General features: G+C 47.4%; 2 protein-coding genes across 7 annotated transcripts in view; one reads left to right on the forward strand and one right to left on the reverse strand.

Moving 5' to 3' along the window:
- The window catches only part of MARF1 (meiosis regulator and mRNA stability factor 1), a 153547-nt gene extending 144317 nt beyond the window's left edge, over positions 1-9230 (reverse strand). For 3 of the 6 annotated variants that reach the window (XM_063934366.1, XM_063934365.1, XM_063934362.1), the window contains exon 1: positions 8921-9230. The gene's annotated coding sequence lies outside the window, so the exon portion shown is untranslated. Of the gene's footprint in view, positions 1-4881; positions 5020-8920 lie in introns of all 6 variants that reach the window. The other 3 variants (XM_063934364.1, XM_063934363.1, XM_063934367.1) reach the window with 3 other exon arrangements.
- A 304-nt stretch (positions 9231-9534) lies between these two features.
- Positions 9535-14491, forward strand: part of NDE1 (nudE neurodevelopment protein 1) — an 86604-nt gene continuing 81647 nt past the window's right edge. The window contains exons 1-3 of the mRNA XM_063934368.1: positions 9535-9696; positions 13267-13396; positions 14178-14331. Of these exons, the coding sequence (XP_063790438.1) occupies positions 13311-13396; positions 14178-14331 (240 nt within the window). The 5' untranslated portion in view covers positions 9535-9696; positions 13267-13310. The remainder of the gene's footprint in view (positions 9697-13266; positions 13397-14177; positions 14332-14491) is intronic.

Genomic DNA, 14491 nt, shown 5'->3' on the forward strand with positions numbered 1-14491 from the left:
AGGAATCGACCCAGCTGGAATTCCTCTGTAGGGGCCTTCCTGGCCTCACACCAAGCAACATATTTTCGCCATATACGGTGATAATGTTTTGCTGTCACGTCTTTCCTAGCCTTTATCAGCGTAGGAATAACTTCATCCGGAATGCCCTTTTTCCGCTAGGATCCGGCGTTCAACCGCCATGCCGTCAAACGCAGCCGCGGTAAGTCTTGGAACAGACAGGGCCCCTGCTGTAACAGGTCCTGTCTGAGAGGCAGAGGCCATGGGTCCTCTGAGATCATTTCTTGTAGTTCTGGGTACCAAGTTCTTCTTGGCCAATCCGGAACGATGAGTATAGTTCTTACTCCTCTCTTTCTTACTATCCTCAGTACCTTGGGTATGAGAGGAAGAGGAGGGAACACATAAACCGACTGGTACACCCACGGTGTCACTAGTGCGTCCACAGCTATCGCCTGAGGGTCCCGTGACCTGGCGCAATATTTTTTTAGCTTTTTGTTGAGGCGGGACGCCATCATGTCCACCTGTGGCAGTTCCCAACGGTTTACAATCTGTGTGAAGACTTCTTGATGAAGTCCCCACTCTCCCGGGTGGAGGTCGTGCCTGCTGAGGAAGTCTGCTTCCCAGTTGTCCACTCCCGGAATGAACACTGCTGACAGTGCTAGCACGTGATTCTCCGCCCATCGAAGAATCCTTGTGGCTTCTGCCATTGCCATCCTGCTTCTTGTGCCGCCCTGGCGGTTTACATGGGCGACCGCCGTGATGTTGTCTGACTGAATCAGTACAGATTGGTTTGAAACAGGGGCTCTGCTTGACTCAGGGCGTTGTAGATGGCCCTTCGTTCCAATATATTTATGTGTAGATAAGTCTCCAGACTTGACCACTGTCCTTGGAAGTTTCTTCCCTGAGTGACTGCCCCCCATCCTCGGAGGCTTGCATCCGTGGTCACCAGGATCCAGTCCTGTATGCCGAACCTGCGTCCCTCGAGAAGATGAGCACTCTGCAGCCACCACAGCAGAGACACCCTGGCCCTTGGGGACAGGGTGATCAACCGATGCATCTGAAGATGCGATACGGACCATTTGTCCAACAGATCCCACTGAAAGATCCTTGCATGGAACCTGCCGAAGGGAATTGCTTCGTAAGAAGCCACCATCTTTCCCAGGACTCGCGTGTAGTGATGCACTGACACCTGTTTTGGTTTCAGGAGGTCCCTGACCAGAGATGACAATTCCTGGGCCTTCTCCTCCGGGAGAAACACCTTTTTCTGTTCTGTGTCCAGAATCATTCCCAGGAAAAGCAGACGCGTCGTAGGGATCAGCTGCGACTTTGGGATATTCAGAATCCAGCCGTGCTGTTGCAACACTTCCTGAGAGAGTGCTACGCTGACCAACAACTGCTCTTTGGACCTCGCCTTTATGAGGAGATCGTCCAAGTACGGGATAATTATAACTCCCTTTCTTCGAAGGAGTATCATTTCGGCCATTACCTTGGTAAATATTCTCGGAGCCGTGGAGAGACCAAACGGCAACGTCTGGAATTGGTAATGACAGTTCTGTACCACAAACCTGAGGTACTCCTGGTGAGGTGGGAAAATGGGGACATGCAAGTAAGCATCCTTGATGTCCAGCGACACCATAAAATCCCCCTCTTCCAGGCTTGCAATAACCGCCCTGAGCGATTCCATTTTGAACTTGAACTTCTTTATATAAGTGTTCAAGGATTTTAAATTCAGGATGGGTCTCACCGAACCGTCCGGTTTCGGTACCACAAACATTGTGGAATAGTAACCCCTGCCCTGTTGAAGGAGGGGGACCTTGATTATCACCTGCTGGAGGTACAGCTTGTAAATTGCCGCCAGTATCACCTCCCTTTCCCTGGGACCAGCTGGCAAGGCTGATTTGAGGTAACGGCGAGGGGGAGTCGCCTCGAACTCCAGCTTGTATCCCTAAGATACAATTTGTACAGCCCATAGATCCACTTGTGAGCAAACCCACTGGGTGCTGAAGTTTCGGAGACGCGCCCCCACCACACCTGGCTCCGCCTGTGGAGCCCCAACGTCATGCGGTGGACTTAGTGGAAGCAGGGGAGGATTTTTGTTCCTGGGAACTGGCTGCCTGGTGCAGCTTCTTTCCTCTACCCTTGCCTCTGGCCAGAAAGGTTGCTCCTCTGACCCGCTTGTCTTTCTGAGGCCGAAAGGACTGCATTTGATAATACGGTGCTTTCTTAGGCTGTGAAGGAACCTGAGGCAAAAAAGTCGACTTCCCAGCAGTTGCTGTGGATACGAGGTCCGAGAGACCGTCCCCAAATAGTTCCTCACCCTTATAAGGCAAAACCTCCATGTGTTTTTTAGAATCAGCATCACCTGTCCACTGCCGAGTCCATAATACTCTCCTGGCAGAAATGGACATTGCATTAATTCAAGATGCCAGCAGGCAAATGTCCCTCTGTGCATCCCGCATATATAAGACGACGTCTTTTATATGTTCGATGGTTAGCAAAATAGTATCCCTGTCGAGGGAATCAATGTTGTCTGACAGGGTATCAGTCCATGCTGCTGCAGCACTACACATCCAGGCTGAAGCAATAGCAGGTCTCAGTAGAGTACCAGAGTGTGTATACACAGACTTCAGGATAGCTTCCTGCTTTCTATCCGCAGGATCCTTTAGGGCGGCCGTATCCTGAGACGGCAGTGCCACCCTTTTAGATAAGCGTGTTAGCGCCTTGTCCACCCTAGGGGATGTTTCCCAACGTAACCTATCCGTTGGCGGGAAAGGGTACGCCATCAGTAACCTCTTAGAAATCACTAGTTTCTTATCAGGGGAACTCCACGCTTCTTCACACAAATAATTTAATTCATCAGATGGGGAAAAGTCACTGGCTGCTTTTTCTCCCCACACATAATACCCCTTTTGGTGGTAACCGAGTTAATATCAGAAATGTGCAATACATCTTTCATTGCAGTAATCATGCATCAGATGGCTTTTGTAGACTGTACATTTGTCTCATCCTCATCTACACTGGAGTCAGACTCCGTGTCGACATCTGTGTCTACCATCAGAGCTAGCGGGCGTTTATGAGCCCCTGACGGCTTCTGAGTCGCCTGGGCAGGCGCGGGCTGAGACCCCGGCTGTCCCAAGGCTGCTGCGTCATCAAACATTTTATGTAAGGAGTTGACACTGTCGGTTAAGACCTTCCACATATCCATCCAATCAGGTGTTGGCCCCGTCGGGGGCGACACCACATGTATCTGCCCCTGCTCCGCCTCCACGTAACCCTCCTCATCAAACATGTCGACACAGCCGTACCGACACACCGCACACACACAGGGAATGCTCAGACTGAGGACAGGACCCCACAAAGTCCTTTAGGGAGACAGACAGAGAGAGAGAGAGAGTATGCCAGCACACACCACAGCGCTATATAACACAGAGATTTACACTGCTAATAAGTGATTTTCCCAATAGCTGCTTGTTTGTATCGATTTGCGCCTAAATTTATGTGCCCCCCCTCTCTTTTTAACCCGTCTTGTACCTGGATACTGCAGGGGAGAGCCTGGGGAGCGTGCTTCCAGCAGAGCTGTGAAGGGAAAATGGTGCTGGTGTGCTGAGGAAGAAGGCCCCGCCCCCTCAGCGGCGGGCTTCTGTCCCACGTTTTGTGTGACTTAATGGCGGGGGTTTTCACACATATACAGTGCTAGACTGTATGTGTGTAATTTGTGCCAAAAAGTATTCTAATTGCTGCCCAGGGCGCCCTGCACCCTACAGTGACCGGAGTGTGTGGTGTGCTGTGGGAGCAATGGCGCACAGCTGCAGTGCTGTGCGCTACCTTAATGAAGACCGGAGTCTTCTGCCGCCGATTTCATCTGTTCTTCTGTCTTCTGGCTCTGCAAGGGGGACGGCGGCGCAGCTCCGGGAACGGACGATCGAGGTCAGGCCCTGTGTTCGAACCCTCTGGAGCTAATGGTGTCCAGTAGCCTAAGAAGCGCAAGCTAGCTGCAAGCAGGTAGGTTTGCTTCTCTCCCCTCAGTCCCACGTAGCAGTGAGTCTGTTGCCAGCAGATCTCACTGAAAATAAAAAACCTAACAAATACTTTCTTTCTAGCAAGCTCAGGAGAGCCCATTAGGAGCACCCAGCTCTGGCCGGGCACAGATTCTAACTGAGGTCTGGAGGAGGGGCATAGAGGGAGGAGCCAGTGCACACCAGATAGTACCTAATCTTTCTTTAGAGTGCCCAGTCGCCTGCGGAGCCCGTCTATTCCCCATGGTCCTTACGGAGTTCCCAGCATCCACTAGGACGTCAGAGAAAAGTGTGTTTTTTGTGCATGTGATATATCGCATGCGATGTATCACAGGGAAGTTTGACTGGCATTCTCAGGACACTCCAAGCCCCCGGTAGCCCTCTATCCAGCCCATCAGATATATCTCATGGTACAACTGTATGCCGTACGATATATCACATGCGATGTATAGCGGCTTCATCAATCGCATGCGATATATCTTATGCAAAAATAGCACAAAAGTACCAAATCATATGGAATCACTCCCGGGGGAGTTCAAGGGAAATTACATCCGACTTCAGCCTCAGACATATCGTTGTAGTGTATGGGGCCCTTTAGTCTCCGGAGTAAGCTATATTTAATCAATAAAATTTAAACTATCATTAAAAGCTATAACAAACATGACAAAGTAGGAAGGAGCTGGAGGCCACGAGTGAGATCTTGGAGGGCAGCATGAGGTAGGCCCCCAGTCAACTGCTGCCCAGCACTGTACTGCAGCACATACAGGTGTAAAAACTGAATAAAAAGTGGGAACAGAAGGGAAAGACAAATAAGATCACAAATAAACATAGCACTATAATGACAATCACACAAAAGCAGATGTTTTACGCTTGCTATGAATGATAGTAGGTTGCATCCTCCACTACACCTCACATCCAAGACAGGTGTAAAGCAGGAGTGTGGATATGTGCAGAGAACAGCAGCGGCTCTGTGCAGCGGATCATCTGGGCAGCAGAACTGCCGTTGCTAAAAAAAAAAAAAACCCATCAAAGGTTGGTAAAGGGATGTGTCTGGTGTTTAAAAGCTGCTGTACAGGTCATGGGGGGGGTAGAGACAGCTATATTGGGTTCAGGGGAGGATAGAGACTGCTATATGGGTCCAGCGGAGGGGGGCGGGGAGATAGTGACTGCTATATAGCTTGGGGGGGGGGGGGGGGGGGGGGGGGGGAGTGACTGCTATATGGGCCCAGGGCAGTGGGTGGGTGATAGTGACTGCTACATGGGTTAAGGTGAGAGGGGGAGTGAGATGCTGCTATATGGGTCCAGGGGTCCAGAATGTGAACCAGGGGGGCTCTGCCTGCCGTAATGTGTGTAAGTGGCGCTACTGTGCAGCGTAATTTGAATAATAGACTATTGTGCAGCCTAATCTGAATCTGTATTATTTTGTGGCCACACCCCTTCCCCATGAAGACACACCCCTATATTTTTGGCATGTGCCTATGGCAGCCCTTGAATACTCATTGGAAAGTGTTAAGGGGCCCCTCAGCTGAAATAATTACCCACCCCTGCTCTAACCCCAAGTGACTTTTTAACACATTTAAATAACTTCTTATCCCTCCCTTACCAATCCCATCAGCCACTATCAGTGCACAAGATTTCGCTTCCTATTTCAAGGACAAGTTTGAGAAGATCCTAAATGAAATGGTATGCTCTTCCACAGCCAGTGATTCCCTTCCTGAACCCTCTGGCACCTTCTCTTCATTTGATCCCACAAATGAAAATGAAGTATATACACTCTTCTCATCTGCCTACTCTACCTCTCCTCTTGATCCAATATCCTCACAAATAAGTAAAGCTCTATCTCCTGTTCTCATACCAACCCTAACTAAAATCTGTAATCTCTCCATCGACTGGTATTTTTCCATCCCTGTTCAAGCATGCAGCGATTACTGCTATTCTGAAAAACAAACAAAATTGACCCTAACTCTCTCTGAAATTACTGTCCCATTTCTCAGCTCCCATGCCCATCCAAACCTCTTGAGACTTGCCTACATTCACCTCACACACTTTCTTACCTCACAAAATTGTTGTACCCACTTCAGTCAGGCTTTCGTGCCCAACACTCCACATAGATAGCACTAAGGTAGTGTATCATCTGGTCACTGCTAAATCTAAAGGCCATTGTTCACTTGTTATTCTTCTTGTTCTCTCTGCTGCTTTTCACAGTTGACCACTCTTCTCATACAAACCTACAATCCCTAGGTCTCCAGACACTACCCTTTCTTGGTTCTCAACCCTCCTATCTAATCGCTCTTTCAGTTTTTGTTTTTCTGAATCCATCTCCTCTTCACTACCTCTATCAGTTGGAGTACCGCAAGGCTCAGTCTTAAAGGTGGGTACACAATAGGCGATGAGCTCTATGAGCGACGTCACCTAGTGTTTCTCCTCCCGTCACAGTCGGCGGCAGTGCATACACACCGAGCGATAGGATGACCATATCGCTCAGTGACACTGCGCAGTGGCCGGGCATGCAGTTTTTGGACAACAGTCCAAATTGAGCTGCAAGCACGGCCGACAGCGAAGGTCGTTAACCTGTGGGGCCATGCATCGCTTGGTGGCGTACACACTGGCCAATATAGTAAACGACGTCGCTCGGGAAGGGTGAAATAAGAGACATTGGGTGAGAATCAAATCTTCTCTGCCCCCTCTCGCGCCCGCCGGCAGTATTCAAATGTTACTGCCGATGGGTGCGATATCAGCATTTCAGCTGGCTACCCCCAGGGGTGGTGAGCTGAAATGCGTGAAAAGTGACCCGTTTGGACGCCCAAACGGGACTTTTCTCGATCGCGCCCATGTCTTTAGTCAGGTTTAGCTGCTTTATGCGGCTAAACCAGTCTCTTGTGGGCATGATCAGCGTGAGAACGGGGGTCATTAGAATATCGCCCCGCGATCTCCCGTCACTTTAGACGGGAGATCGAGGGCAATAAAAGATTTGAATCCCACCCATTGTTTACTTTCTCTGCACCTTAAGTCCTCTGCTCATCTCAATCTATACCACATCACTTGGCAAATTAATCAGCTCTTTCGGATTTAAGTATCATCTGTATGCCAATGATACTCAAATCTACCTAGTCTCCCCAGATTTGTCATCATCTGTGGGGTATATAAAATTGAAGTCGGAGAGGATCCGACATCACTATTAAATGCTGGCCGGAAACTGCCATTCCGGCCAGCAGTCCGACAAATGCAGATTCAACTTGATTACAAGTCGAATACATCAGCAGGAAACTGTTGAATACAGCTGCGTTTTTGACATAAACAAATGGATTGGAGTGTAACTCGCCGATCCACAAGTTTTTCGGCAGTCGAAAAAAATGACACTTTCATTGAATAGGTCGAATGCAAATTCGGCCTAAAACTGTCGGAAAGTGCAGTTTTTCCAGCTGACGGAAAAACCAGCACGATCCGAATATACCCCTGTATTGGGTTGTGTCACAATGCATTTACGCCATTTCATCTGGGATGTCATCTTGCCACCTCAAACTTAATTCCAAAACAGAATTACGTTTACCTGAGCCAATAATAGTTACCAACCTCATACCTCTATCACTGTTGATAACTCAATGCTTGACTCTGAACTGTCTTTTGTTCACCACATTCAATCGATCTCAAAATCATGTTAAATACATCTAAGAAACATATCCAAAACACGATCATATCTTAAATGCCCCATACACTACGATATGTCTGAGGCTGACGTTGGAGGCGATTACCCTTGAACTCTCCCGGGAGCGGTTTCATACGATTTGGTACATATTGCATGTGATATCGTATGCAATCCCAGCCATATCTGCGGGAACCGACATAACACAAGTGCAGCACTAACGATCTAGGGGAGCCGAACCGACCCTCACGGGGACCATCGGATCAGAAACACATCCAAAATGCCTGATTTCACCCGATATATTGTCCCGAATGCCCGAAATTGGATGAAATCGGGCATTATCGTTCTAGTGTATGCGGCACTTTACACAAGCATTGCTTGCTTCCACTCAAAATTACAGGACTTTTTCCTGACTGTACCCACTCTGTGAAATGCCCTCCCACGCACAATAAGACTCACATCTAGTCTCCAAACCTTCAAGCGTTCCCTGAAAACTCACCTCTACAGGCAAGCTTTTGAAATTTTGGACCGCCCTACGTATCCTTCAGTGTCTATATCATTACATCCTCTCTGTACAGTCCACACATAACCAGACATATTTCATCTTTATTCACTTTCATATCCCCCAGACTTTGGCCAACCTTGCCATGTGATTATATCATACATCCCATTAAGAACCTTTGCAATCCAGCAGGACCATTATGCAATAGGTAACCCCCATCATTGTTGTTCGAAGTGTAAAGCGCAATGGAATATGCTGCACTATATAAAAAAAACTGTTAATAAATAAAATCAATTGAGCGCTCTGGGCACCTGAAATAAGTCAAGGGTGCTAATAAACACCTGTGCACCCTCCTCACACTGCCAGCCCCACATACAGCAAGTGCAAAACACACATGTAATAAACATCATCACACCCAGGACATGGTAACACTAGGCTGAAAAGACAGCAGACCATAGGGTCTCACTGTACAGGACTCCCAGAGGGAGGGCAGCGCACCCGGACATCATACCGTACACCCTGAAAGCATGAGAACCCCGGACGCCCCTTCCTCGTACAATGCATGGACTACAAGGATCTCTGATACATGTACACCGTGAAAGCGCCGCAGGACAGTGACTGCTAGGGGCACCAGTATGCCCACTGGGGAAGGGGCAGCGATAGGAGACCCCCAGGCTGCATGCCCGGGGCAGAGGACGATGGCTCACACAACCCCTCTGGGCGACCACCACCACCTCCCGCACGGAGGCTTCTCCGGCTCACCTGGCCCGTTGTGACCCACAACCTCCGCTCACATTTCCCTCCGTGTATCGGTGCTGCCCGCACACTTCCGCTCTGCGCCTCCCCTTATTGTGCTTTCTCCTTGTCCGCAGCAGCACGCCCGGGCGACGTCACTCCCCGCCCATCACTGGCGGCCCCGGGAGGGGGAGGGGCTGCCGGCCGTGTACTCTCAGTCTCTGCAGCTCCGTCCAGTCCCTGTCAGGAGCACGCCAGTCACTCGGTATATCTCTGCCGCACTGGTGGCTCACCAACATGCCACTGTCTGGCAGGGCTGCATAACGGACAGAGCAGCAAGCTGCTGGACAGAGCGTCATGTCACGTGATACAAACAAACCATTTTGATTGTGGGCGTTGCCCTTTTCCCTCAGTGACTGTGGCCCTTTTCCCTCAGTGACCGCTGCACAGGGAGAAGCCGCTACACTATTAGCGTTACCGTGCGCTACATGTGTATTACAGCGGTGAAAACATTGTCATACGCAGTCCAATAATAAACTTCCCTCGTTTTCTAATGTTATTGTAGTCAATAAAGTTGTTACAAAAAAAAGGTGTACATTTAAATATGATACCGCCCCGCGCCTCAGTGGATTGGACGATGGTTGTGACGTCTCTGTGAAGTGTTAGCCAATGGGAATTCGGGAAAGTTTGAGTTTGATTCTGGGTTTTGGCGAGTGAGGGTCCGGGACCGCGGCTGCTGGGCGGATCTGTGTCAGGAGGAGTACTGCCTGTCCAGCACTGAGGGCGCGACGGGGAAAGGAGAGGTAAGAGGGGGAGGCACGGACTGAGACTGCCGGTGCCGGTATATCCGCTTATCAGTCACACTGCTTCCTTATTTACTGCCGTGGTACCTGCGTGACATCAGCTCTGCTCGGCCGCCGCCGCCTGCTCTTCCTGTCCGTAAGCCTGGTCAGTAATTAGGAGACCGACTTAGGGAAGCGCTGCCGTAGTCGGTAACACTACACAACATAGTGCTCCTTACTGTAACTGTACACCCCGTGCATGCTGTACTCCCTACTACTGTGCTGAATAGTGCTCCTTACTCATATACACACTGTATATATACTATAGTCACTACTACTGTGCTGCATAATGCTCCTTACTCCTGTACACACTGTATATATACTATAGTCACTACTACTGTGCTGCATAATGCTCCTTACTCCTGTACACACTGTATATATACTATAGTCACTACTACTGTGCTGCATAATGCTCCTTACTCCTGTACACACTGTATATATACTATAGTCACTACTACTGTGCTGCATAATGCTCCTTACTCCTGTACACACTGTATATATACTATAGTCACTACTACTGTGCTGCATAATGCTCCTTACTCCTGTACACACTGTATATATACTATAGTCACTACTACTGTGCCGCATATTGCTCCTTACTGTACACATTGTATACTATAGTCACTACTACTGTGCCGCATATTGCTCCTTACTGTACACACTGCTTGTTGTAGTCCATTCAACTGTACTGCATAGTTTTCCTCGCTGTAACTGCACACTGTGTACTATAGTTACGACTACTGTGCCGCATAGTGCTCCTTACTGTACACATTGTATACTATAGTCACTACTACTGTGTCGCATATTGCTTCTTGCTGTACACACTGCTTGTAGTCCATTCAACTGTGCCGCATAGTGTTCCTTGTTGTAACTGTACACCCCGTGTACTATAGTTACCACTACTGTGCTGCATAGTGCTCCTTAGTGTAACTACGCACTGTACACTGTATACCATAGTCCCTGGTACTGTGCCACATAGTGGTTCTTACTGTACACACTGTATACTATAGTTCATGCTACTGTGCCGCATAGTGCTCCTTACTGTATACTATAGTAACTACTACAGTGCCGCATAGTGCTCCTTACTGTACACACTGTATACTATAGTCACTACTACTATTGCTCCTTACTACACACACTGTATACTGTAGTTGCGCGTACTGTGCTGCATATTGCTTCTTGCTGTACACACTGCTTGCTCTAGTCCCTTCAACTGTGCCGCACAGTGCTCCTTGCTGTAGCTGTACACCCCGTGTACTATAATTACCACTACTGTGCCGCATAGTGCTCCTTGCTGTACACAGTGCATGCTGTAGTCACTGCTACTATGCCGCATATTGCTCCTTACTACAAACTGTATACTATAGTCACTAATAACTGCTTCATAGTGCTCCTTATTGTAACTGTACTGACGTAAAGTAAAATGTAATTGATCTATTTGCTGTCAGTGTCCAATCACTTTTGTCTGCATAGTGTATAACATTCTTCCCTATAATTACAGTCCTGAAGATAGATTAATACCTGCTAATTGTGGAAACTCTTTGCAACTTCAGTGCACTGTATTATTTGCACTTTAAGCCAGCAGGTTCTGGAAGTAAAGTTTCACCCCTCTATATGCATCAGAAGGAGTTTAGGGGGTTATTCAAGTCGCATTGCTGAGCGCTGCGACCATAATAACCCCGGCGGCGGCACCACTGTGTATGTGCAGTTACTGTCCTGCACGTGTGTGGTCGTTGAATGCGATTGGCGTGCAATGAGTATGAACGCCTCTGCCTGATTGACAGGTAAAGGCTTTTGCAGGACCAGTGGGCAGTGACAGGTTGGTGGCGTTTTTTGGGGGCAGCTGCGTGATGTCCCACACAGCCGCTCCAATGTAAAAAAAAAAATGGCCGCAGCCTAGCTGCAGGGGGTCTTCCACAGTTCCTGCGATCACAATTAAATTGCGGTCGCAGCTGCTGTGCAGGCCATTCTGCACACATGTCGGCCTTTCCCTGCGATGGGTGGTCCCCCAGCACGCGGAAGAAAGGATTGCAGATTCTACTTTAAGCAGAATTTGCGATCCGTACTGAATAACCATCTTATACCATGTTCACAATGACCTTTAGCGGGTTGCACCCGGGACTCGTGCACGAGACCTTCCCAGGTGCAACCCGCTTGAGACCCCGTTCAGACTGGCGGCCCCGACACGGCATATTGCCGTGTCGATGACGTCACCGGGTCACATGCGGGGGTGGCGCTTGGAGATCAGATGATCTACAAGCACCGCCAGCTCCAATAGTGTTGAAGTGTCCCGGATCGCATCGACCCGGGGACACTTAACACCGTTCACACTTGCGCCTGACCCGGTATTGACCCGGGAATAACCCTTCTTTATTTCCGGGTTGAAATACCGGGTCAGACGACACGGGAATTTGTCAGGACCCCCGTTCACACTGCACTTAAACCCGGATTACTGCGCGTTCATATGCAATAACCCGGATTTTTCAAGGCAGTGTGAACGTGGTATTAGTCTGCAAGCAACTCTTGTTGATACGTCTTCAGTTTTTTATATCTTATAATTCATTTGGGTTTTTTTTGGCAGTGTATACATATTTCTAGAAATTACTGCATTGTTAGTAGTTTCCTAAAACTTAAGTATGCGTTCCTTTGTTCTATCACAATGCAGTTACTGTAGCTATAGAGCATGGTGCCGTTACTATGACAATACACAATGAGTACGTATGGTTCTGTACATGCAAGTTGTTGCTCTAGCTATGCAGTTTAATGCAGTACTGTAAATCCTGTTCAATACCAGTGTTATTACTGTCATGGTACGCAGTGCACACCTCTAATACAGTACATGCGTGCTAATGTTACAATGACTACATATTCGTACTGTGCTCTACCTACAGTATTACTGTGACTGTTCTATGCCAATGTTATGACGCATACTGCCATATCTGTACCTGTGTACCTTAAACAGGGTGGTGTTACCCTATGTTTACTACTACTATAAAACTGGGTAGTATTACTGTAATTAATTATAACTTATGGGCTTGATGCATGACTGCCATGGGGGACTGAAGAAGAAAAATGATTCTCCATAGCCCATTTGAATTAGTACCTGGCAAATGGGCATATATTTAAATTGCCGTCAGCCCTTATGTGCATAATATTCTGTGGATTTGGTTTATGAAGAGCCCTCGTGTTCAACAAAGCACCCTAATGTTTACCACAGCTGAGCCTGGCTGTGCAGGGAGGCTGGCAAATCTGAGAGACGCACTATGCAAAAGACAAACCTCATGGCTCATTGTATAACATGGGGACATGGAATAGGTATCATTACAATGATATGGTGATATTAATAATAATATTATGATGTGCTTTTGAGGCATTAACAGCGGATAGGTGTAATAAAACACTACATGAATACTACTGTTAATGTAACTGTACAGATTACTGTAACTTAATTTTATGCATTGTACTATAATACACTACTGTAACTAAATACTATTGTATGCTCTAAATTGGTTTAAAACTTGATCGTTACAGAATTTGTGATATATCTTTATGAAAGTGCTAATGGAATTGTCACTATGGATGATTTAGAACGAAACACCTTTGATTCTGAGGCGGAAGAAATACTATATTGGAAAAGTCTGGCAACAAACTATAGGAAATGGTATGTGTTTTGGTATTATTCCACTATTAACTGTATGGAGGGCTTGAATACTGGAGTGGAAGGATAGGTTTTCACTGCCACCCAGTCAGGGGAGTTGTTTTACTATTTTGTCTAAGGTTCTTCTTTCCATCATTAACAGACCACTCCCACTGTTACTCGGCAGCTATAAATGCCCATTGCCCACCACCATGGTGATCTGTAATAGAATAGTCTACCACTCCCAGCTTCATGTTGTTGGGTTCAGAACAGGGTTGTCAGGGGATGGATGAGTGTTTTTTATTTTTTGTCCTTTTTGTTTTTGTCCTTTTTGGGGGGGTTTTGTAGGTCACTAAATTTCAGCAGCATATTCAATGTGTAGAGCAGAAGCCTAAGGAATAGTAATGTTTAGTACTCATCAAAAGTTCTTTAGAGAACTGTACACATCACATAAAGATTGTGTGTCTGTCACTCACACTTTACATGGGACTTTGATGGTCTCTTCAGATAGTTTGTATGCACAGGTAGTCCAGTTCCTTTAGTCATAAATGTAAATGAGCCCAAACCAGCACACACCTTTTACGTTTTATTCAGTGGCAGGAGATAGTTTTTGGGTGTTCTTCTGCCCACGCATGTCCTCATGGAGAGGGTTTTAAATCCCATATTCAAACTACTTCCTATCCCTCAGTTCCCGACATCTGGTACCACCTCTGCTGCTTCAGCTAAAGAAATTGTGGCTTGTCCATGAGGGAGAAGGGGGTCCCCGCTACATATGGTTTGTGGAACTAACACTGTTCTGTACTAGTGCCAGAGAAGCCCAGGAAGAACTGAATGAGTTTCAAGAGGCCAGTCGGGAATATGAAGCGGAGCTAGAGGCACAACTCCATCAAACTGAGGGCAGGAACAGAGAACTCCTCTTGGAAAATAACCGTTTACGTATGGATCTGGAGTCTATAAAGGTAATTAACAGACCTCTGTATTTATTTATTTTTATTATTCAAGCAACCTGTTGTAGACATTTTATTTAGTTTCTTTTATTTCCCAGCATCCTTGTACAGCTGACCACACTTTGTGATATTGACAGGGTATTCATTCCTACAGTAAATGAGCGCTGTAAGT

The sequence above is a fragment of the Pseudophryne corroboree genome, chromosome 7 (genome assembly GCF_028390025.1).
Source record: "Pseudophryne corroboree isolate aPseCor3 chromosome 7, aPseCor3.hap2, whole genome shotgun sequence".
In the NCBI taxonomy this organism is placed as follows: domain Eukaryota; kingdom Metazoa; phylum Chordata; class Amphibia; order Anura; family Myobatrachidae; genus Pseudophryne; species Pseudophryne corroboree.